Here is a 24,245-nt window from a genome sequence, read left to right as displayed (position 1 = left end):
TGCTCAGGACAAAGCCCACGAATCAATCATGTGATGACAACATTGGGATCACGTTATAGCCAACACAAAGTCTGTGTTTTACAAATACTGTTCTCCTATTTGTCAAGCACGTTATAGCCAATTTGCGTTGCTGGAACATGAGTTATAGGAGAACCCCATGTATTGTCATTTCTTCACTATCACGGTGTCAACATTCTGGAAACCGTATTGTGGATCTACCATGTATTCTGTGAACTGCAGCAGCTCGAAACAGCGACTCACCACCTTCTAATCAAGTGCAATTAGAGACAGCAATAATTGATGGTCTGAGATGCCTAACTGCCCATATCTTGAAAACAAATATATTTGCAAAAAAAGTATTATTTCTGCTTTGGAAAGACTACAATGCTCATAAGTTGGTCACTATATTCCCTGATTTAGTCACCCATTCAAAGGAAATTCACAGGACAGCAAAGACAGGGGAGAAGAAGAGAGCAAGCAACACATCAAACAATTCAAAGTTGAAACAAAACAGCTTGAAATGCCCTGCTTATTTTCATATTTCTCTAAAGGCTTCATAAAATCTCACCTCTTTGCCTTGTCCTTGTCATCTTCATCCATTAGTTCTCCTACTTAATGGTCTCTATAAAATGAAAAAAGAAACTTCACAGTAACTTTCTATTAATGCAAAGTCAGCCTCCCAAATATCTAATCAACTTCTATTTTAACAGATTGTTGTTCATTAACTGCTTTCTTAAACACTTAGCTCCAATAAATTTCCCGTGTTGTGTACCAAAAAGAGTTTTTTGTTGCCTCCTACACAATTTTATGACTTGCACTCCCTCGTCAATGTTATAAAATTCATCCAGGAAGTAATAAATCAATGCAGGTATTTTGAGAACTGCTCATTAGCAGCATGCTAAACAAAGAAAAGGTGCTAATTTGAATATCCATCAAAAATGAACACAGTGATCATAATATGTATGCACCTTGTACCCACAGACTTCTTGCTGACTTCATGCTGCCTGCTCATCTGAATAATACCAATGTTAAATCATGACTAACCTTGCTGCTGAATATTTGAAAGGAGGGCAAAGTCATGAATGGTGAGCACTATTTAAAGCTAAGCCTCACTGCTTAACACTAGCCTACACTGCTTAAAAGGGGAGGTGAACTGTCACATAAGCAAGTGCAGGCAACCTGACCCGGAAAACATTGAAGAGCGGCAGAATCTGGGACTGAACACATTCCAAGTTTGTTGTGTGCTGTCTTGGCTTTGCTGGAGTACAAGTAAGGAGGTGTCCTCTATCTGCAGGTGGCAAGGACGACCTCTAGATAGATGTAGTAGGAACGAAGAAACATGGAGCTCAATTACAAGGAATTAAGCACTGAAAATACAAGATACAGGTGGCATAAGAAGTTCAAGAATATCACATGAGTTGTCAAGGTCCGTTAACGTCTCTTCAAATGTTGGATCCTACCAATTGCACTAAAAGCCTCAGAAATTGCTCAATTCACCATACTCTCTGGATGTGAGTTTGCTCGCTGAGCTGGAAGGTTAGTTTTCAGACGTTTCATCACTTTTTTTTTATTTGAAAAAAAATACTTAATTCATAAGATGTACAAAAATAAAACATATTTATACACCTACCCAGTCATGCAAGCCGCTCCGGGTTACCCAGGGGGTACGTACACCAACTAAAGGAAAAAAACAAACAAAGAAAAAAAAACAAAGCAAAGAAAATACCCCGGCAGTCATCACCCCGCACAGTCCCAGTTGGCCCCCTGGCCAGTTGGGGAAGGCGCCAGCTGGGCCCAGTTACCAGATAGGGCCCTTTTTTCTATTCTGGACAAGGGGTTTCATACCGTGGACTTTCCCCACCGCGCCTTGGCGGCGGCTGCCCCAAGCTTTAACGCGTCCCTCAGCACGTAGTCCTGGACCTTGGAGTGCGCCAGTCTGCAACATTCGGTCGGGATCAGTTCTTTCAGCTGGCAGACCAGCAAGTTGCGGGCAGACCAAAGAGCGTCTTTCACTGCATTGATGGTCCTCCAGGCGCAGTTGATGTTGGTCTCTGTGTGCGTCCCGGGAAACAGCCCGTAGAGCACGGAGTCCCGCGTCACGGAGCTGCTCGGGACGAACCTTGACAAATACCACTGCATCCCCCTCCAGACCTCCTGCGCATAGGCACACTCCAGAAGGAGGTGATCGACAGACTCGTCCCCCCCGCAGCCGCCTCGAGGGCAGCGTGCGGTGGCGCAGAGATTCCGGGCATGCATAAAAGATCTCACTGCCAGAGCCCCTCTCACCGCCAGCCAAGCAATGTCCTTGTGCTTGTTTGAAAGTTCTGGCGATGAGGCATTCTGCCAAATGACTTTGGCAGTCTGCGTGGGGAACCACACGACGGGATCCACCCTCTCCTTTTCCCGAAGGGTCTCGAGGATACTACATGCTGACCACTGCCTGACGGCCTTGTGGTCAAAGGTGTTTCCTTTCAAAAATTTCTCCACGAAGGACAGGTGGTACGGGATGGTCCAACTACTTGGAGCGTTCCGCGGCCCATCCTTCACAACACCGAGGACAAGTAGAACCTCAGTAAGCAGTGACACTTGGTGTTTGCGTACTGAGGATCCACGCACAGCTTGATGCAGCCGCACACAAAAGGTAGCCATCAGGGAGAGGGTGGCGTTCGGTATGCCCTTTCCCCAATTTTCCAGGTCTTTGTACATGTTGTCCCTGCGGACCCGGTCCATCCTTGAACCTCAAATGAAGTGGAAGATGGCCCGGGTGACCGCAGCGGTGCAGGTCCAGGGAATAGGCCAGGCCTGAGCCACATACAACAGTACCGAAAGCCTCTCGCACCTGACAACCAGGTTCTTGCCCGCGATGGAGAGGGACCGGAGCGTCCACCTGCCCAGCTTCTGCTTCAGTTTGGTGATATGCTCTTCCCAAGTCTTAGTACATGCCCCAGCTCCACCGAACCAAACACCCAGCACCTTCAGGTAGTCTGTCCTGATGGTGAAGGGGATGAAGGAGAGGTCGTCCCAGTTCCCAAAGAACATGACCTCGATCTTACCCCTATTGACTTTGGCACCCGAGGCCAGTTCAAACTGGCCGCAGATGTCCAACAGCCTACTCACCGACCGACGATCGGTGCAGAAGACGGCGACGTCGTCCATGTACAGGGAGGTCTTGACCTGAAGGCCTCCGCTGCCTGGGATAGTCACGCCCTTCAGGCTCACGGCCTTCCTGATGGATGCGGTGAAGGGCTCCACACAGCACACAAACAAGGCAGGAGAGAGCGGGCAGCCCTGCCTGACTCCAGGTCTGACGGGAAAACTGTCCGATTCCCACCCGTTGATCGAGACTGTGCTAACGATGTTGGTGTACAGCTGCCGGATCCAATTGCGGATGCCCTCCCCGAACTCCAATTTGGAGAGGACGTCCCTCATGGAAGCATGAGAGACCTGGTCCAGGCTGACGAGGCAGGTGTCCACCCGCCTGTCTTGCATGTTGGCGATCGTATCCCTGCTGAGCGCGAGGCTCTCAGCGATCTTCCTGCCCGGCACAGCACAGGTTTGGTCAGGGTGAATCACCGACTCCAGGACAGACCTGACCCGGTTGGCTATGGCCTTGGACAGGATTTTGTAGTCCACGTTCAACAGTGAAATGGGACGCCAATTCTTAATTTCTTCCCTCTCCCCCTTCCTCTTGTAAATGAGGGTGATGATGCCCTTCCTCATGGACTTGCACATTTCCCCTGCCCGAAGCGCACTATCGTACACCTCCAGCAGGTCCTGGCCGACAAGGTCCCACAGAGCGGAATACAACTCGACCGGTAAGCCGTCGCTCCCAGAAGTCTTATTCCTCTCCAAGGACTTGAGGGCTCTGGTCAGCTCATCCAGGGATATCGGCCGGTCCAGCCACTCCCTGTGCCGTCGTCTAAGACCTCCGTGATAGATGACAGGAACGATTCGGAGGCCGTGCTGTCCGTGGGCTTCGTGTCGTACAGTCCGGCATAGAAGGATCTGCTGATCCTCAAAATGTCGGGCCGAGACGACGTCGCCGAGCCGTCGTCCTCCTTCAGCCGGCTAAGCACAGAGCTCTCTTTGTGCACCTTCTGAAAGAAGAAACGCGAGCACGTCTCGTCCTGCTCCACGGAGTGGACCCTGGACCGGAAGATTATCCTGGAGGCCTCCGCGGCGAAGGGGCTTGCTGGCCCCTCACCACGCGGAGGTCCTCCGTGACATCGACCCCCATCAACTGCAGAAGGAGCAGGTTCTGCACCCTTTTCTGGAGTCGCGACAGCTTTCCCCACCTCTCTCTCGCCTTCCGAACACCCTTGAGGACAAAGAACCTCTTGATGTTCTCCTTCACCGTCTCCCACCAGTCGCCCGGAGACTCAAAGAGCGGTTTCACAGTTCTCCAACAGGCGTACTCCCTCTTAAGCTCCTCAATGTTCTCTGGGGTCAACAGAGTCGTGTTGAGCTTCCACGTCCCCTTGCCGGCCGGCTGGTCGTCCTGTAAGTGACAGTCGGCCAGCAGGAGGCAGTGGTCAGAGAAGAACACCGGCTCGACGCCGGTGGACCTGATCGAGAACGCCCGTGACACAAACAGGAAGTCTATCCTTGAGCGAATAGACCCGTCTGGCCGCGACCAGGTGTACCTCCGCTGCACTCCGTCTGCAGGGGTGCTGAAGACGTCGAGCAGCTTGGCGTCCTTCACTGTGCCCATCAGGAATCTGGACGTGACGTCCAGTTGACTCCCTCCACCCGCTGTCCCCACGCCGGATCTTCCATCTGCATCGATGATGCAGTTGAAGTCTCCGCCTAGGATGACCGGCCTGGATGTAGTCAGCAGGGGTGGAAGCCGCTGCAGGATGGCCAACCGCTCACTCCGTACCGCTGGGGCGTACACGTTGATCAGCCTCAGGGGAGCGTTCCTGTAGGTGACATCAGCCACTATGAGGGCCCCCCCCCTCCCCCCCACCACCTCCTGAACTTGAGACATGGTGAAGTTGCGCTCCTGCAGCAGAATAGCCAGGCCCGAGGAGGAACAGTCATTACCCCGCCGACCAGATCGAAGGCCCACAGGTCCAGGCGCCGGACCATTTCCCGTACCTGCTGAGGTGCGGTATCCTGCACCCCTGCAGAAACAGGAGGTCCGCCTTGACGGTGGTCAGGTAGGCCAACGTGGACACACATCTTGTGGTGGACTTGACGCTGCGCGCATTAATGCTCGCAACTCGTACCCCCATTGTGGGCAGTGACCGCAGTACCCTCCCCAAGTCCAAGGTCCAGCCCCTCCATCTGTCCCTTTGTGCCCATTGCTCGGGCTAACTGCTGGACACTCTCTGGGTTCAGGAAACCGTCCGTGCTGCCTTCCGGGTGGCATCCCCCCGTCGCGGGTACGGAGGCAGGAGAGTCCGGCTCTGGGTCAGGCTGGGGACGCGCTGTTTCCTCCTTCCCGCCCCGGGGGGCCCTCCAGTGCCCCAGCGGCACGTGACTGGGTGTCGGAGGGAGCCTCAGGACACCTCCCATCACCTGGAAGCGTGATGCTGCTTTCCTTCTCCCTTGAGATCTTTAGCTTTTGCTTCGGGTGGGCCCTCTCCGAATCTCCCTCGTCAGAGGAGCTCTTATAGCCCCTCTGTAGCTGCCTCTTCCCGCTTGATGGTTGCGGTTCCTGGGCCCGCCGACGCACCTTCCTCCTCGCTTTCCGGACCGTCGTCCACTCCCCTGGGTCGCCTGTCGCCACCTCCATCGACTCCGGGTTGTCAGGGGGGAGCGGAACCTGCAGGGGCGCTTTGCTGGCCTCGGGCCCATCCTGCGGGGCTGGGCCCTCCTGCACAGCCTGGCCCTCCTGCACATTAGTGGGGTCCTTGCAGGGCCCTGGTGCCTTCCTATCCTCCGGGGGGGGGGGGGGGGGGGGGGGCTGGCCCCGCATTGCCCCTGCCGGCGACCTGAGTGTAGGTGGTCCCCCGCCGCGGGCATGCCCTATAGAGATGGCCCGCTTCCCTGCAAAGGTTGCAGCGTTTCTCTTGTGGGCAATCCTTTGCAAGGTGTCCCTCCTCCCTGCAGTTCATGCAGATGGTGGCTTTGTAGTCGGCTGCCACGTGACCTGACCTACCACAGGCATGGCAGACTTTAGGTTGCCCTGCATAGGTCAGGTAGCCCTTGCTCCCGCCGATCGCGAAGCTGGACGGTGGGTGTACGATGTTCCCATCCGCGCCCATCCTCAGCGTCACCCTGACCTGCCTCTTACTAGTCCAGATGCCAAAGGGGTCCATGATGTCAGTTAGGTCCCCTTCCACCTTCATGTACCTTCCAAGGAAGGTCAGGATATTAACTGCTGGCACATGCGGGTTGTACATGTGTACAGTCACCATACGGCTCCTCTGCACTGGCATCATGAACAGCGGGACAGCGGTCAATACAGAGAGGGGGTCCTCACCTCCTTTCTCCTTGAAAACCTCCAGGAAGTGCTTGCAAAGCTTAGCACTCCTGAAGGTCACATCGTAAAAACCTCCTCCGGGGAAATCCTGCAGGCAGTAAATGTCCACAGCAGCGAACCCACAACAGTCCAACAGGACCCTCTTCACGAAGAAGGTGCAGTCCACAGGTGCACCTTCATCCACCTTCTTTACGGAAACACGGATGGTGTTCCGGACCCCCTGACCTGGGACACGAGCACTTGCCGCAGCCATCGTTGCTGGTTGGCTGCTCCCCTGAACCAGCGTTAGGCCGAAGCCAGCATTAAGATCCACCGATTGCAAGGGTGCACAGCCAACCCGACGTCTTCCTTCCACCTCCAACACAGTCGCGCTCTCCTCCTCTCGGTCCACAAAAGAGTGGGTCTTTATTTTGTTCTGGATGTAAGCTGGTTCACTGAGCAGGAAGGTTAGTTTTCAGACATTTCATCACCATTCTAGGTAACATCATCAGTGAGCTTCCGATGAAGCGCTGGTGTTATGTCCCGCTTTCTATTTATCGGTTTAGGTTTCCTTGGGTTGGTGATGTCATTTCCTGCATTGGTGATGTCATTTCCTGTTGTTTTTCTCAGAGGATGGTCGATTGGCTCCAAATCAGTGTGTTTGTTGATCGAGTTCCGGTTGTAATGCCATGCTTCTAGGAATTCTCGTGCGTGTCTCTGTTTGGCTTGTCCTAGGATGGATGTGTTGTCCCAATCAAAGTGGTGTCCTTCCTCATCTGTATGTAAGGATACGAGTGATAGTGGGTCATGTCGTTTTGTGGCTACTTGATGTTCATGTATCCTGGTGGCTAGCTTTCTGCCATGTTTGTCCAATGTAGTGTTTGTCACAGTTCTTGCAAGGTATTTTGTAGATGACGTTCAATAGAAAGCGGGACATAACACCAGCGCTTCACCGGAAGCTCACTGATGTTGTTACCTTGAATGGTGATGAAACATCTGAAAACTAACCTTCCAGGTCAGCGAGCAAACTCACATGCAGAAACCCAACCTGAGCTACAAATCTTCTCAAAACTTGCTATCACGATACTCTTATGGTTCACCTACCAATCACCTCTACTAATGAGGACTGACACATAACATTCATATACTCATCTTAACCTTGCACATTTAGCATTGGTTCAATCCTAATAATGTCATTGGGCAGTTTGCACGCTGTCTGCTATTCAGCCAAATCAGCTAAACATATTGCACCACATTCACTAACATATTTCACTCTCTCTTGCAGGAAAAGGCAGAAACAACCAAAACCAGTAAGAAGTAACAGCAGGGGCCAGGTATACCTGCATTTTCTATCTGGATGAGATCGTGCTGACCATTATTGGGATGCTAATTGTGCAGGTGTAGCTGAAACCATTGAAGACAATGAAATTATGCAATTTGGAGCTGCTGCATCTGACCCTGAACTCATGGTCATTCTCCAAGCCTGTCTGCATTCTGCTCAATCTTAATTCTGCTTCTTGCATCCAATCTCCTACACATCCCACACCTTCTTTTGATTTACAAGTTACAGATGATTTATGCATGAACTTCTTATCTAATCCTGCCCAGTACCACAGCCTTATCCATGTACCTTTGTTCTTTCAGAAGTGCAACTTTGCCAGGCAAGAAAACAGTGGTGATGAAAATACATGGAATGTATATTCTATGATGAATTTTATTCTTGCATTGCAGACAAATGAACACTTCGATCGTCAGCAACAGACAGAAGGTAAGGAATGTACAGATTGGTGAATGGGGAATCAGAGTTGTGGTAATTGGAATCACACATTCATCATGGGCAGACTAGGCAGGAAGGAGCCATCTCAGTTACTGCCACATTGTCATTCTCCTCTCTACCTCATGTTTCAAGTTCTTGGTGCTAGCCCAGTAACTGCCTCTACTGTAGCTGCCATTCTCTAATTTGCTGTGACTACACAGTAAATCAGCACAAATCTTGATGCCCACTCCACCATGGAGTGAAGGAATCCTCCACAGTGCAGCTTGCAGTGGAACCACTATTTCAGTACAGTATGGTCTGCTCTACCACATCTTAAATGGTAATGTAGCTTTCTTTGCATGTATACTGCACATTTACCACAGCATCAGACCCCATGCTTCCCAATAGTCATCCCTTGGTTTGCCATAATGGCTGAAATATAGCTGTCATGGCTGACTGATAAACAATGACCAACATGATGGTACATTATGGTATGGCTATGGTAACATACCAACTGGATGTTGAGGGATAGATTCCCTTATGCTTCTGTTACATGTCAGTGCTGGCATGCAGTATCAACAAAGCAATGTCCATGTAGCCAATGACAGCCTGCACCATGGAAAGCCTACAATTTTAGCAAAGCAATGTACTCATTCTACATGTCACTGTCAAGAGAGAATGAAATGTAGCTAGCTGTCGATGAATAGCGAGATTTACATAAAAGTGAACATCTCAGGGTAAGCCCTTTTCCCACTCTCTCTTCCAGCAGCTAGTGATGCTCTGCATGGTCTCTATTCATTTTCCAGATTATGTTGTATTGTAATATTTGGAGTGTTCAATTAATTTTTAATTTTAAAACTTAAGTCAATTCTATCATAGACAGAGTTTGACAGAACAAATCCAAAAGTTTTCCAGTTCTAACTAATAGAAGACCACTTCTAGGTTTAAGTATACATTCACAAGTTTCACAGAATTTATTAAGCTATTTATATTAAGTATAAAGTAATGATATGCAATATTGCAGTGGTTAAATTGGTTCATTTCTAAAGACCAACTTGTGACTTCTGGATGACTGGATGTATTGATTGAAGTTGTTCCTCTGTCTACTCTTTCTTTCCGCATCCACAGACAAAAGAACTGCATGATGTAAGTGTCTTTTGTTCACCATAATTTAACAGAATATAGTATTAATGCTTCAATTATAAATTACATAGCTAAGCCATAAAAAGGAAAAAGAGGAGGGGGTGTAGCACTACTAATCAGAGAGGGTATCACAGCTACAGAAGCTTCCATTGTCGAGGAAGATCTGCCTACTGAGTCAGTATGGGTGGAAATTAGGAACAGCAAGGGAGTAGTCACCTCATTAGGGGTTTACTACAGGCCCCCCAATAGCAGCAGGGAGATTGAAGAAAGCATAGGTCGACAGATTTTGGAAAAGTGTGGACACAGTAGGGTTGTTGTAATGGGTGACTTTAACTTTCCTAATATTGATTGGAACCTCCTTCGAGCAGAAGATTTGAATGGAGCTGTTTTTGTAAGGTGTGTTCAGGAGGGTTTCCTAACGCAGTACGTTGACAGGCCGACGAGGGGAGAGGCCATTCTAGACTTGGTGCTCGGAAACAAACCGGGGCAGGTATCAGATCTTGTGGTGGGAGAACATTTTGGTGATAGTGACCATAACTGCCTCACATTCTACATAGCTATGGAGAAGGAGAGGATTAGGCAAAATGGGAGGATATTTAATTGGGGAAGAGGAAACTATGACGCGATTAGACATGAGTTAGGAAGCATGGACTGGGAGCAATTGTTCCATGGTAAGGGACTATAGACATGTGGAGACTGTTTAAGGAACAGTTGTTGCGAGTGATGAGTAAATATGTCCCTCTGAGACAGGCAAGAAGGGGTAAGATAAAGGAACCTTGGATGACGAGAGCGGTGGAGCTTCTTGTGAAAAGGAAGAAGGTAGCTTACATAAGGTGGAGGAAGCTAGGGTCAAGTTCAGCTAGAGAGGATTACATGCAGGCAAGGAAGGAGCTCAAAAATGGTCTGAGGAGAGCCAGGAGGGGGCATGACAAAGACTTGGCAGAAGGAATCAGGGAAAACACAAAGGCATTTTACACTTATGTGAGGAATAAGAGAATGGTCAAAGAAAGAGTAGGGCCGATCAGGGATAGCATAGGGAACTTGTGTGTGGAGTCTGAGGAGGTAGGAGAAGCCCTAAATGAGTTTTTTGCTTCTGTCTTTATGAAAGAAACAAACTTTGTAGTGAATGAAACCTTTGAAGAGCAGGTGTGCATGCTGGAATGGATAGAGATAGAGGAAGCTGATGTGCTGAAAATTTTGTCAAACATTAAGATTGACAAGTCGCCAGGCCCGGACCAGATTTGTCCTCAGCTGCTTTGGGAAGCGAGAAATGCAATTGCTTCGCCACTTGCGAAGATCTTTGCATCCTCGCTCTCCACTGGAGTCGTACCTGAGGACTGGAGAGAGGCAAATGTAATTCCTCTCATCAAGAAAGGAAATAGGGAAATCCCCGGCAATTACAGACCAGTAAGTCTCACGTCTGTCGTCTGCAAGGTGTTAGAAAGGATTCTGAGGGATAGGATTTATGACCATCTGGAAGAGCATGGCTTGATCAAATACAGTCAACACGGCTTTGTGAGGGGTAGTCATGCCTCACAAACCTTATCGAGTTTTTTGAGGATGTGACTAGAAAAGTTGATGAGGGTCGAGCTGTGGATGTGGTGTATATGGACTTCAGTAAGGCATTTGATAAGGTTCCCCATGGTAGGCTCATTCAGAAGGTCAGGAGGAATGGGATACAAGGGAACTTAGCTGCTTCGATACAGAATTGGCTGGCCAACAGAAGACAGCGAGTGGTAGTAGAAGGAAAATGTTCTGCCTGGAAGTCAGTGGTGAGTGGGGTTCCACAGGGCTCTGTCCTTGGGCCTCTACTGTTTGTAATTTTTATTAATGACTTGGATGAGGGGATTGAAGGATGGGTCAGCAAGTTTGCAGACGACACAAAGGTCGGAGGTGTCGTTGACAGTATAGAGGGCTGTTGTAGGCTGCAGCGGGACATTGACAGGATGCAGAGATGGGCTAAGAGGTGGCAGATGGAGTTCAACCTGGATAAATGCGAGGTGATGCATTTTGGAAGGTCGAATTTGAAAGCTGAGTACAGGATTAAGGATAGGATTCTTGGCAGTGTGGAGGAACAGAGGGATCTTGGTGTGCAGATACATAGATCCCTGAAAATGGCCACCCAAGTGGACAGGGTTGTTAAGAAAGCATATGGAGTTTTGGCTTTCATTAACAGGGGGATTGAGTTTAAGAGTCGTGAGATCTTGTTGCAGCTCTATAAAACTTTGGTTAGACCGCACTTGGAATACTGTGTCCAGTTCTGGTCGCCCTATTATAGGAAAGATGTGGATGCTTTGGAGAGGGTTCAGAGGAGGTTTACCAGGATGCTGCCCGGACTGGAGGGCTTATCTTATGAAGAGAGGTTGACTGAGCTCGGTTTCTTTTCATTGGAGAAAAGGAGGAGGAGAGGGGACCTAATTGAGGTATACAAGATAATGAGAGGCATAGATAGAGTCGATAGCCAGAGACTATTTCCCAGGGCAGAAATGGCTAACACGAGGGGTCATAGTTTTAAGCTGGTTGGAGGAAAGTATAGAGGGGATGTCAGAGGCGGGTTCTTTACAGCGTTGTGAGAGCATGGAATGCGTTGCCAGCAGCAGTTGTGGAAGCAAGGTCGTTGGGGTCATTTAAGAGACTGCTGGACATGCATATGGCCACAGAAATTTGAGGGTGCATACATGAGGATCAATGGTCGGCACAACATTGTGGGCTGAAGGGCCTGTTCTGTGCTGTACTGTTCTATGTTCTATGTTCTATGTTCTATGTTCTAACAAAGAATGGGAAGTCAAGGAGTACTGCAGGTGTGGGGGAGACAGAGGACATCATTGATGTTTACTAGCTCACTGGCATCAATGGGAGCGATGGTGCATGATCAGGTTGTATGCCTGAGATTCAGGGAGTGAAGTGGAGAGATGAGAAGTCAATTTCCTGGGTAGGCTGAGAATGTGGGAATAATTCAAATCAATGGGCTTTACTGGGAGGGCAAAAATGCATGAAGATTTGGGCATCACCTAGACTAAGAACCTGAGCCTGTGATTTACTCTGTGAAGCATGACTACTGTAGCTTTCCATCCATATGTAGATCGCAAGAGCATAATGGAAAGGAAAATGAGTGCTACCACACCCAGGGTGGGCGGAATCAGTGTTTCATTCTCAGAGGGAGGGGTTCCACTTCTCTTTGATGTGAGCTCCTTCAAAGGACAATAGGATTAAACAACAGCCACACCGTGTGGATGAAAGACATTTGTGATCACTGAAAAACAGACCTGTGAACCATACACTTAATCGACTGCGCTCTAGAGGACCATTCAACACCACAAGTCAATGATAGTTGTCACTCAGAGTTACAAGCAATGTCTTGCAATCTGGAAAGATTGATTACACGAGTAGAAATCACCTTCCAAGGTGTAGGAGCTGCTCACTTTACACCTTACATCCACACCTTTGGAATATAGGGCAGCATGGTGGCTCACTGGTCAGCGCTGCTGCCTCACAGTACCAGGAACCCAGCCTCAATTCCACCCTTGGGTGATGGTCTATGTTGGTTTGCCCTGGGTGCACTGGTTTCCTCCTGCAGCCCAAAGTTTGCAGGTTGTGTGGATTGGATATGGGAAATGTAGGGTTGGGGGTGTGGGTCTGGTTGAGATGGTCTTTGGGGACTCAATGGGCTGAATAGCCTGCTTCCAAACTGTAGGCATTTTGTGATGTATGCCTTTCTTGGGTACTGTTGGGTTGGGGGGGTGCTCATCTTGCTGCTATAAAAACAATTGTCTACTACGTATGTGCCAATTCATCCATGTAGAAGCACCCACTGGCATCCCCGACAAAGTGCTCCATTTGTCCTGGTGTTTAGTGGATGCTGTTCAAATGCTATATGTGTGTGCTCCAACTGCAGAAGGAACTGCTTTGGTTCTGATATTGGGCACCATCGAAAGAAGGAGCTTTGTATCAGCCATGATCCAATCGAATGGTGAAACAGGCTCAAGAAGCTGAACAGTTTATTCCTCTTAATATTTCATATGGTTTTAAGGGTGGCACGGGTAGCTAAACAGTTAGCACTGCTGCCTCACAGTGCCACGGACCCAGATTCGATACTAATCTCAGGTGACTGTCTGTGTAGAGTTTGCACATTCCCTCCGTGTCTGAGTTTCCTTTGAGTGTTCAAGTTTCCTCCCACAATCCAAAGATGTGAAGACTACGTGGATTGGCCATGCTAAATTGCCATTGTTTAGGTTAGGTGGTTATAGGGGAATGGATCTGGGTGAGTGCTCTGTGGGTTAGTGTGGACTTGTTGGGCCAAAGGGCCTGTTTCCACTCTGTAGGGAGTCTATGATAAATAATATTGAAACATAAGCTCAATCCCACAGTATTCTAAGAAAAATATCTACTAATGCAGCTATGACCAGGAGTAACTGGTTCATTTAGAATCGTTCAAGTCAACAAAAATTCCATCAGCATAAATCTCCCTGTATACTTTTACAATTTGATGCAACTATAGAAAACAATAACCACTTGCAGAATTATACTAATAGCTACATGAAGTCAATTAGCAATTAAAGGCATTTGACAAAATGCACTTGAAACAGGCACCATAAGTAATTAATTCTTATTAATTTTATAGTGTTCATTAATAGCATTATGTGCATCCTTTATGCTGCTTAACATGTTTTTAGGTGTGTAAAGTCAGAAAAATGTATTAACTTAAAAACTGAGCTCCAAAATGCAGTGCTGGCACTATATCAATGCTGTATACAGAATGAGAACATGACCATGTGTACCAGCTATACGTATGGGGAGATGGTTGTGTAGGGGTAATGTCAGTGGAATAGACATCCAGCTTATACTGTGATGACTTGGCTGCGAATCCCACCATGTGGGCATTGCAATTTAAGTCCAAATAATAAATCTGGAATTGTTAAAGCCAATTTCATTAATGATGACTTTGACAGCTGGCATTAATTGTTACAAACAAAATCATTGGAAGATGTTCTGCCATCCTTACCCAGCTTGGCTTCCCAGTCCTAGCAAACCTCTCAGCACAGGGACAATTAGGGATGGCAACAAATGCTGGTCTTACCTGTGACACCCATATCCCATGAAAGAATAAAACAAATCTCTAACAACTGGTCACTACACATATGCCCTACTTGATTGCCCTCACTAAGCCAATGTTCAGTGATTTGACCCACAGTGTCCACCACTTTGGATCCCTAAGGAACCCTAATGGTGCCCAAAAATAGTCACAAATGAGCCCAATTTCTGGCCCGTAATATTTGTTACTCTGTTTTATTTTGAAGGTATTATTTTAATTTTAAAAGAAATGAATGTTTTAGGGAATGTCACTTACACTTATCAGTGATCAGAAAGAACTATAGCGATAGATTACATTTATTTGCTATTGTGTGTTTCTTGGATACTTGACACTGCAAGTGGATAGAACAGACAGTGCTCTCAACTCGCTCACGTGTTGCAGCCTGTCAGAAAGGTTGTGCTGCTTTTCATTTAATTCAAGCCAATATGGATAGATATTGTGGAATTTTGTTCAATTATCTTTCAGCTAAAGCATAACTTATATAAATTTAGCAAAATGCTTATAGAACTACAAATAGAATTCTTTATGTGCACCTTATTTACAGTCTGTGAAAAGACTAAATGCCCTCATAGCCTTCCCTTGCTTCCCGCTTTCTGAGCATGTAAAATATGAATAATCGTGCAGATTCCCAATGAATTGCTAACATTGCAACTGTATGTCTCTACTAGCTCCATGTTGGGGTATCCTGCTGCTGATCTTCCTCCTTTTCTTGCTCCAGTTCAAAGTGTGTAATGATTCAGTTGAGTTGAAAGTTTTTGCTGATTAACCCGTTTGATGAGTGCTTGGGCTTGCTGCACACCGAGGAAGGTATCAAGTGCTTGTGCAGATCTTAATGCAAAGAAATGCAAATTTCAGTTGGTTTATTGACCTGCATCATAGCAGTGCATTTCTATTACACTGAAAAATTTTAGAAAAGTGATTATCCAAATTAGGGCAGTGATCCAAGGTGCCGGTCACACTTTTCCACTTCCTCCAATCTGATGGAGTTAGTAGTGAATTTCAGCTTGATTACTTCCAACAGAATTTCTGGAAAATGAAGCACAATGATATTGTACTGTCGCTGTGGCATCATGTGAATGACATTTTGATGATCTTGCTCTGTCAGGTGGTTAATCTGTCACCACAAATGGTCAATTCAAGGGAATGTATGTCAAATGTAAACAAGGTGGCATCCCAATGCTAGAAATCTGCTCTCCCAAATGCTCAGGAAATTTATTAATGCAAGTATTATACAAAGGAAAATCAGGAATTTTCTAACAATATCCATCTGACCTGACAACTGAATGCAACAACATTTTACTGAATTTGCAATGTAAATGGAATAAAGAAGAAAAAAAAGTCTGCAGGAGTAGTGAAAGAGCATTTGCTACTTGACAAATTGTATTTATTACTTCCATTCTCAATATTCATTTGAATAAACAAACCAATATTTAGTTTCATTGGTTAATAGAAGAGGGTTACAAAACACAAAGATGAACACAAAGTTGAACATGAACATGTGTAACCTTAAATATTGTAAATTATACCTTATCAAAATCTCCTTACAAGAACTTAGTTACCTCTTCTGCATAAACATAATAACTATCTAAGATCCTAAATAATTGACAGGACTTTGCATGCAGCATGTAACATTATCAAAACACTCTGGACAGAAAAGTCAATGGATAGAAAATCAAATGTAAAGAGCTCACATTCAACACATGCTGCCATAATCTGTTCACAAGTATAAGGCTTTCCCTTAAGTGACTAAGCTAAAACTTTAAACATTAACCCAGATGTCCTAGATTGTGTGTAATAAAAAAACATAAGATTTATCCCTGTAAACTTAGGAATACAAATTCTATTTGTAGAAGTTTGAACCAAATACAACTTAACAATACTAAAACAGAGAAGAAAATAGTTGTGAATAGAACTTGTCAAGTAACTAAGAGATAATGGGAACTGCAGATGCTGGAGAATTCCAAGATAATAAAATGTGAGGCTGGATGAACACAGCAAGCCAAGCAGCATCTCAGGAGCACAAAAGCTGACGTTTCGGGCCTAAACCCTTCATCAGAGAGGGGGATGGGGAGAGGGAACTGGAATAAATAGGGAGAGAGGGGGAGGCGGACCGAAGATGGAGAGTAAAGAAGATAGGTGGAGAGAGTGTAGGTGGGGAGGTAGGGAGGGGATAGGTCAGTCCAGGGAAGACGGACAGGTCAAGGAGGTGGGATGAGGTTAGTAGGTAGCGGGGGGTGCGGCTTGGGGTGGGAGGAAGGGATGGGTGAGAGGAAGAACCGGTTAGGGAGGCAGAGACAGGTTGGACTGGTTTTGGGATGCAGTGGGTGGGGGGGGGAAGAGCTGGGCTGGTTGTGTGGTGCAGTGGGGGGAGGGGACGAACTGGGCTGGTTTAGGGATGCAGTAGGGGAAGGGGAGATTTTGAAACTGGTGAAGTCCACATTGATACCATATGGCTGCAGGGTTCCCAGGCGGAATATGAGTTGCTGTTCCTGCAACCTTCGGGTGGCATCATTGTGGCAGTGCAGGAGGCCCATGATGGACATGTCATCAAGAGAATGGGAGGGGGAGTGGAAATGGTTTGCGACTGGGAGGTGCAGTTGTTTGTTGCGAACTGAGCGGAGGTGTTCTGCAAAGCGGTCCCCAAGCCTCCGCTTGGTTTCCCCAATGTAGAGGAAGCCGCACCGGGTACAGTGGATGCAGTATACCACATTGGCAGATGTGCAGGTGAACCTCTGCTTAATGTGGAATGTCATCTTGGGGCCTGGGATGGGGGTGAGGGAGGAGGTGTGGGGACAAGTGTAGCATTTCCTGCGGTTGCAGGGGAAGGTGCCGGGTGTGGTGGGGTTGGAGGGCAGTGTGGAGCGAACAAGGGAGTCACGGAGAGAGTGGTCTCTCCGGAAAGCAGACAGGGGAGGGGATGGAAAAATGTCTTGGGTGGTGGGGTCGGATTGTAAATGGCGGAAGTGTCGGAGGATAATGCGTTGTATCCGGAGGTTGGTAGGGTGGTGTGTGAGAACGAGGGGGATCCTCTTGGGGCGGTTGTGGCGGGGGCGGGGTGTGAGGGATGTGTCGCGGGAAATGCGGGAAACGCGGTCATGGGCGTCCTCGATCACTGTGGGGGGAAAGTTGCGGTCCTAAAAGAACTTGGACATCTGGGATGTGCAGGAGTGGAATGTCTTATCGTGGGAGCATATGCGGCGGAGGTGGAGGAATTGGGAATAGGGGATGGAATTTTTGCAGGAGGGTGGGTGGGAGGAGGTGTATTCTAGGTAGCTGTGGGAGTCGGTGGGCTTGAAATGGACATCAGTTACAAGCTGGTTGCCTGAGATGGAGACTGAGAGGTCCAGGAAGGTGAGGGATGTGCTGGAGATGGCCCAGGTGAACTGAAGGTTGGGGTGGAAGGTGTTGGTGAAGTGGATGAACTGTTCGAGCTCCTCTGGGGAGCAAGAGGCGGCGCCGATACAGTCATCAATGTACCGGAGGAAGAGGTGGGGTTTGGGGCCTGTGTAGGTGCGGAAGAGGGACTGTTCCACGTAACCTACAAAGAGGCAGGCATAGCTGGGGCCTATGCGGGTGCCCATGGCCACCCTCTTAGTCTGTAGGAAGTGGGAGGAGTCAAAAGAGAAGTTGTTGAGTGTGAGGACGAGTTCAGCTAGGCGGATGAGAGTGTCGGTGGAGGGGGCCTGGTCGGGCCTGCGGGACAGGAAGAAGCGTAGGGCCTTGAGGCCATCTCCATGCGGAATGCAGGTGTACAGGGACTGGACGTCCATGGTGAATATGAGTCCTGGAGGAGGTGGAGGGCGTGGGTGGTGTCACGGACGTAGGTGGGGAGTTCCTGGACCAAAGGGGAGAAAATGGAGTCCAGATAGGTGGAGATGAGTTTGGTGGGGCAGGAGCAGGCTGAGACGATGGGTCGACCAGGGCAGGCAGGTTTGTGGATTTTGGGAAGGAGATAGAAACGGGCCGTGCGGGGTTGGGGAACAATGAGGTTGGAGGCTGTGGGTGCGAGGTCCCCTGAGGTGATGAGGTCGTGAATGGTGTTGGAGATGATGGTTTGGTGTTCGGGTGTGGGGTCATGATCGAGGAGGCGGTAGGAGGTGGTGTCGGAGAGTTGGCGTCTGGCCTCGGCGATGTAGAGGTCAGTGCGCCATACTACCACTGCGCCACCCTTGTTCGCTCCACACTGCCCTCCAACCCCACCACACCCGGCACCTTCCCCTGCAACCGCAGGAAATGCTACACTTGTCCCCACACCTCCTCCCTCACCCCCATCCCAGGCCCCAAGATGACATTCCACATTAAGCAGAGGTTCACCTGCACATCTGCCAATGTGGTATACTGCATCCACTGTACCCGGTGCGGCTTCCTCTACATTGGGGAAACCAAGCGGAGGCTTGGGGACCGCTTTGCAGAACACCTCCGCTCAGTTCGCAACAAACAACTGCACCTCCCAGTCGCAAACCATTTCCACTCCCCCTCCCATTCTCTTGATGACATGTCCATCATGGGCCTCCTGCACTGCCACAATGATGCCACCCGAAGGTTGCAGGAACAGCAACTCATATTCCGCCTGGGAACCCTGCAGCCATATGGTATCAATGTGGACTTCACCAGTTTCAAAATCTCCCCTTCCCCTACTGCATCCCTAAACCAGCCCAGTTCGTCCCCTCCCCCCACTGCACCACACAACCAGCCCAGCTCTTCCCCCCCCACCCACTGCATCCCAAAACCAGTCCAACCTGTCTCTGCCTCCCTAACCGGTTCTTCCTCTCACCCATCCCTTCCTCCCACCCCCAAGCCGCACCCCCATCTACCTACTAACCTCATCCCACCTCCTTGACCTGTCCGTCTTCCCTGGACTGACCTATCCCCTCCCTACCTCCCCACCTATACTCTCTCCACCTATCTTCTTTACTCTCCATCTTCGGTCCGCCTCCCCCTCTCTCCCTATTTATTCCAGTTCCCTCTCCCCATCCCCCTCTCTGATGAAGGGTCTAGGCCCGAAACGTCAGCTTTTGTGCTCCTGAGATGCTGCTTGGCCTGCTGTGTTCATCCAGCCTCAGATTTTATTATCCCACACTTTGTTAGCTTGGATTCTCCAGCATCTGCAGTTCCCATTATCTCCGATATTAAATCAAGCAAGTGGTCTGCCCTCAAGCCTATCCACCTGCCTCTGCTAGGGGTAGGGATGACATCAGATGACCTGCACGTCAGATTTTATTGGGGGTTGACAACTTAAAGGCCTCATCGTGCCACTGCCAAGATTAAACTGGTGATGGGAAAAGCTGACACCTGCCTGCCAACTTTCTCTGTGTGGGTTAAAATGTGGGTGTGAAGATATCTCTCCCTAACTCGTATCCTGAGCCAATTTGCAGGCTCTCACATATAATTCAGTCCATGGTCCAGGATGAATGAACCTACATCTACCACAGAACAAACCTCCCTACCTCCCTTGCAGTTTGCGTGAACGGCAAAGCCAACATATCATTTCACCCTGATGACTAAAACCAGGGCAAATGGCAATCAGTTTCTTATAAGCAGATTAAACAAGTGCAATTGGAATGATTTGTGAAAAGAGCTAAATGATATTTCAGGTTACACTTGACTCGAATATACTGAATTTCTTAACTGAACATATTTTTGTTTGTAAATTCATTTTGCAGTTGTACTATACCGTGGCACCTTCCAAGACCTGTTCCTTTGAAAAGTGAGATTCAAATTGTATCCAAAATGGAGTAGCCACTTTGCCTGTTCACGGCTACAGGTTCAAAGTACAAGATAGCCCTTTCTGTAATATACAGCAATAACATGATTTAGAAATATTTAAACATGCATTTAAATTTTTGTGTCTTGGATGAAGAGTTTTTTGGCTTTGGTGATATGGTCACTCCCACACCTTGCGAGTAAAGATGTGCGCATAAGGCTCAGCAGCAATAATTGCCTAAAGAAGTGACCAGGAAATTTGTGCCTTTTACATGCCCTCATATACATCCCTCCATGTCCTATCAAGGTATATTGAGAAGACGTTTGATGAGATGTAGTGAGACATGCATCTTTAAACAGCTTTAGTTTGAGCACATGAATATACAGGGTATTCTCATTGGAATTGTATAGTTCAATCATTACATAATAATTGAAAATAGACAACACATCACTTCCTACATCAGTGTGTTCTTTTCTTGCCTTAAAATTAACTTTTCATAACTTAAATAAAAACAGAAAGTGCTGAAAAAACTTAGCAGGTTTGGCAGCACTTTTGGAGACAGAAAAGGGGGGTAAAACTTTCCCAGCCCCTGAGTTACATGGGCCATGGCGAGAAGTTTGGGAAAATAGTGTGAGATGGTCAGCGAGGAGCTTCTTGATGTCAAGAGGTAAAAGGCCCTTTTTGCAACCAAGTGTCGAATGGCAAAATGAGAGGTATAAAGCCAATTTACATGCATTAACATCTCAACATTAGTGAATTATAATTCAGTTCCCCACCCCTCCCACCCCAACCTCACCTGCTGGATAGAAACTAGATAGCAATAATTGCCAACACGAAAGTCGGAGCAATTTCCTGGCGACTCCAGCTCACTGCTTGATCCTCTGGACCTCCACTTTGGACAGTTAGCACCAACATCTCAAGGCACATACGACAGGCAGTTGGCACATTCACAACCCATTCATGGACCTTGACATCCAACACATACCAGATTTTACTGACAGTGAAAGAGGGTACTGACCAGGCGTTCTTGAGCAGATGAGTGGACACTCTCTGGAGCAAAGAATGTCTTTGGAAGAAAGAGGTCTCATGAAAATAGGGAAAGACAGTCAAAGGATTCAAAGGAGTCAAAGGAGTCAAATGAAACTTGAACTACAGGCTTAATTGCAATTAAATGCTCTGTTTACCTAATTTAATCTTATGGCACATCTCCAATTCATTTACAATACTGTCTGCACTTCAATGCAACAGTTCTGTGTGCACCAGCATCTTTCATCGCAATGTTGCTGCAAGCCATTTGGCACCCTGCTCATGGATTCAACTAGGATGGATCTTAGTGCCCACTCACTTTGCTGCTACTTTGATGCTCAAAGGATCTTTACATCGTCTCATCTTGCATTGTGTTTTGCACACTTTACCCCACAGAGCTAATTGCCAAAGTAGCAAGCACCTTCCATTTCCCTACCACCTGTATGGTGCAGGAGCTGCTCACTTTACACTGGGACCACAGAACATCATACAGCATGAAGAAATGGCTGGGCTCTCTACCTTCAATGTTGTGCATGTTGTTCAGACCTTTGCTCGCACAGCTGCTGTTGAAAGCTTAACATGTTTTAACAGAAATGTGAATGTATCGGCAATGAAGTGTTATTTGTGCCACCTATGTGCCCTCAGAGTGCTTTCTCTTTTTTTCCCCTCCCACTATCTCTCAGAACAGTCACAGGGTCTGCTCCTGGAGTGGAAGGAGGTTGCACGGCAGTGGAAGCTGTAGGACTTGGGGTTTTGGTTGGGCAACACCAGAGGTGTGTGTGTGTGCGCGCGCAGTAGGCCCAGACATGCTGGATGTGTCCAATCAATAGCAGGCACACCTGCCACGATTTCAACTCCCCCATTGCTGAGGATAGCAGGATGTGTGGGGCTGGAAGGTTTGGCCACAACACTGAAAGGACACTCCTGCGTGGTCCACAGGTGTTTGCTCCTCTATCTGTGTGCCTACTGGCACCGCCCTGTCTCCTAATGAGGAAGAGGCATCTGGAGTGAGGCCAAGGTCTCCAGTCCCTTTACGCGTTTCTGTTGGTACTGAGCACAAATGGAGAGATGGAGTTCAGGTTTATGTGCATATCCAGCAGACCCCATGTACTGCATCGAACTCTCCAGGGCATCTGCCAACTTGTCCACAGGGGCTGCCAAACACTCGAATGTCACGGGCAGCAGGATTCCAATGGTGTCGGTGTGGTTTTGCAGCCTTTATGTCAATTTGTCCAGTGACCCTGACAAACCTGCCCACTGCTCTTGTTTCTGCTTGCACATTTCAATAAAGTCACAGATGGCTCTCACCACGGGGTCATCCCCTGCCTGGATCCGAGGAGTGCCTTGGTCTCTGGCACCTTCTCTGAGCGGCAGTGACCTTAGGCATTTCTCCCTCAGCAAATTGAGGAGGCTTAGCAGTGAAATGCTCACCAACATGTGCTCCCAACTCTAATCTAACTAATCTTTCTTCCGAAGTGTCAGTATCTGAGCTGATGGAGGGGTACAAGTGGCATTGTCAGTTCATTCTCAGAAGGATCCATGCTCTCTTCCTCAGAAGTGGAAGAGGGCATATCTTGTGGCACTGCCTACTTGGCCACAGAGACCAATGATCATGCTGCAGGACAGAACAGAGAGAATGTTTTCTGAACATGGGGTAGGAGCTTTGGCATTTAAACAATACATTCACAGAGGGAGTAGAAGGAGAGTAGCTCAGCACTGGCCAATGCTTCTTACATGGTTAATAGAAATAAATGTTCCAGCTTCTCCACAGGACCAGTCCCAGTCCTCAACGCTGAGGACCAGGACCTTCTCTTCATAGGGGGTGAGCCTTGGTGGGAGGTGAGGCCAGGATCAGCGATAGAGTATGTGGTAGCATACTTAGTGGAGTCGAGAAGATCATTCACTTTCTTCCTACATTCCTCCAGACCACACTGGCTCCCGCAGACCAGGCTTCAGGGTCTGGTGGTGTGGTCCTGGGAGATGAGGACAACCCTCCTCTGCCCAGTTCACTCGGATTTTGAGGTCCCCTTCTGCAAAGCAGGGCACCATTTTCCTCTTGCCTGCCATGTCTGAGGTAAATGTCTTGAACGGTGCAGGAGACAGCTCTAGACTGCTGGCGCTTGGCACAATGGCCTTTTAGATATGGCACTGGTTCAAGGAATTTTGGGGTGTTCAGACAGTTGTGAGTCAGCTTGCTGTGAGCCGGAGAATAGGATGAACAGGGTGCCATAAGGGTGTGGTGGATGGTTAATGAGACGAGTTTGGGATGATCGCAAAACTATAAATGACACTTAGCTGAATTCTGGTAAAATTTAGCTTACAGTAAACGTTTTGAACTCAATATGGCTTCTTCAGCAGTTTTAATCACTTTCCTGTATTCTAATCTGAAAATAGCAAAATCTTGGACTTGTAGCTTTCAGTTCAAGAACATATCTGTCAATGAATATTTTCAATATTATCTCCCTGTGATACAACTTAAGAGAATTGCCAAGACCTAGAAATCCCAGTCAAATGGCCAGGAACTTGGAAGTCTCAACATAGAACATAGAACATTACAGCACAGTACAGGCCCTTCGGCCCTCGATGTTGTGCCAACCTGTCATACCGATCTGAAGCCCATCTAACCTACACTATTCCATGTACGTCCATATGCTTGCCCAATGACGACTTAAATTACTTAAAGTTGGCAAATCTACTACCGTTGCAGGCAAAGTGTTCCATACCCTTACTACTCTCTGAGTAGAGAAACTACCTCTGACATCTGTCCTATATCTTTCACCCCTCAATTTAAAGCTATGCCCCCTTGTGCTCACCGTCACCATTCTAGGAAAAAGGCTCTCCCTATCCACCCTATCTAACCCTCTGATTATTTTATATGTCTCAATTAAGTCACCTCTCAACCTCCTTCTCTCTAACGAAAACAGCCTCAAGTCCCTTTCCTCGTAAGACCTTCTCTCCATACCAGGCAACATCCTAGTAAATCTCCTCTGCACCCTTTCCAAAGCTTCCACATCCTTCTTATCATGCGGTGACCAGAACTGTACGCAATACTCCAAGTGCAGCCGCACCAGAGTTTTGTACAGCTTCACCATAACCTCTTGGTTCCAGAGCACGATCC

General features: G+C 47.9%; 1 protein-coding gene across 10 annotated transcripts in view; it reads right to left on the bottom strand.

Annotated features, from left to right (window-relative positions):
- LOC125453276 (neuronal PAS domain-containing protein 2-like) overlaps positions 1-24,245 on the bottom strand; it is a 160,333-nt gene that overhangs the window by 105,032 nt on the left and 31,056 nt on the right. For 8 of the 10 annotated variants that reach the window (XR_009445845.1, XM_048532621.2, XM_059646594.1 and 5 more), the window contains one exon: positions 569-622. Coding sequence is in view for 4 of the 10 variants with exons in the window: in XM_048532621.2 (XP_048388578.2) it covers positions 569-600 (32 nt within the window). In the remaining 6 variants the exon portion in view is untranslated. Of the gene's footprint in view, positions 1-568; positions 623-1,044; positions 1,064-24,245 lie in introns of those variants that run through there. The other 2 variants (XM_048532622.2, XM_059646595.1) reach the window with 2 other exon arrangements.

Source organism: Stegostoma tigrinum, chromosome 6 (assembly GCF_030684315.1).
Source record: "Stegostoma tigrinum isolate sSteTig4 chromosome 6, sSteTig4.hap1, whole genome shotgun sequence".
NCBI lineage: Eukaryota > Metazoa > Chordata > Chondrichthyes > Orectolobiformes > Stegostomatidae > Stegostoma > Stegostoma tigrinum.
Note: the sequence above shows the minus strand (reverse complement) of the source record. Positions and strands in the feature narration are given on the sequence as shown.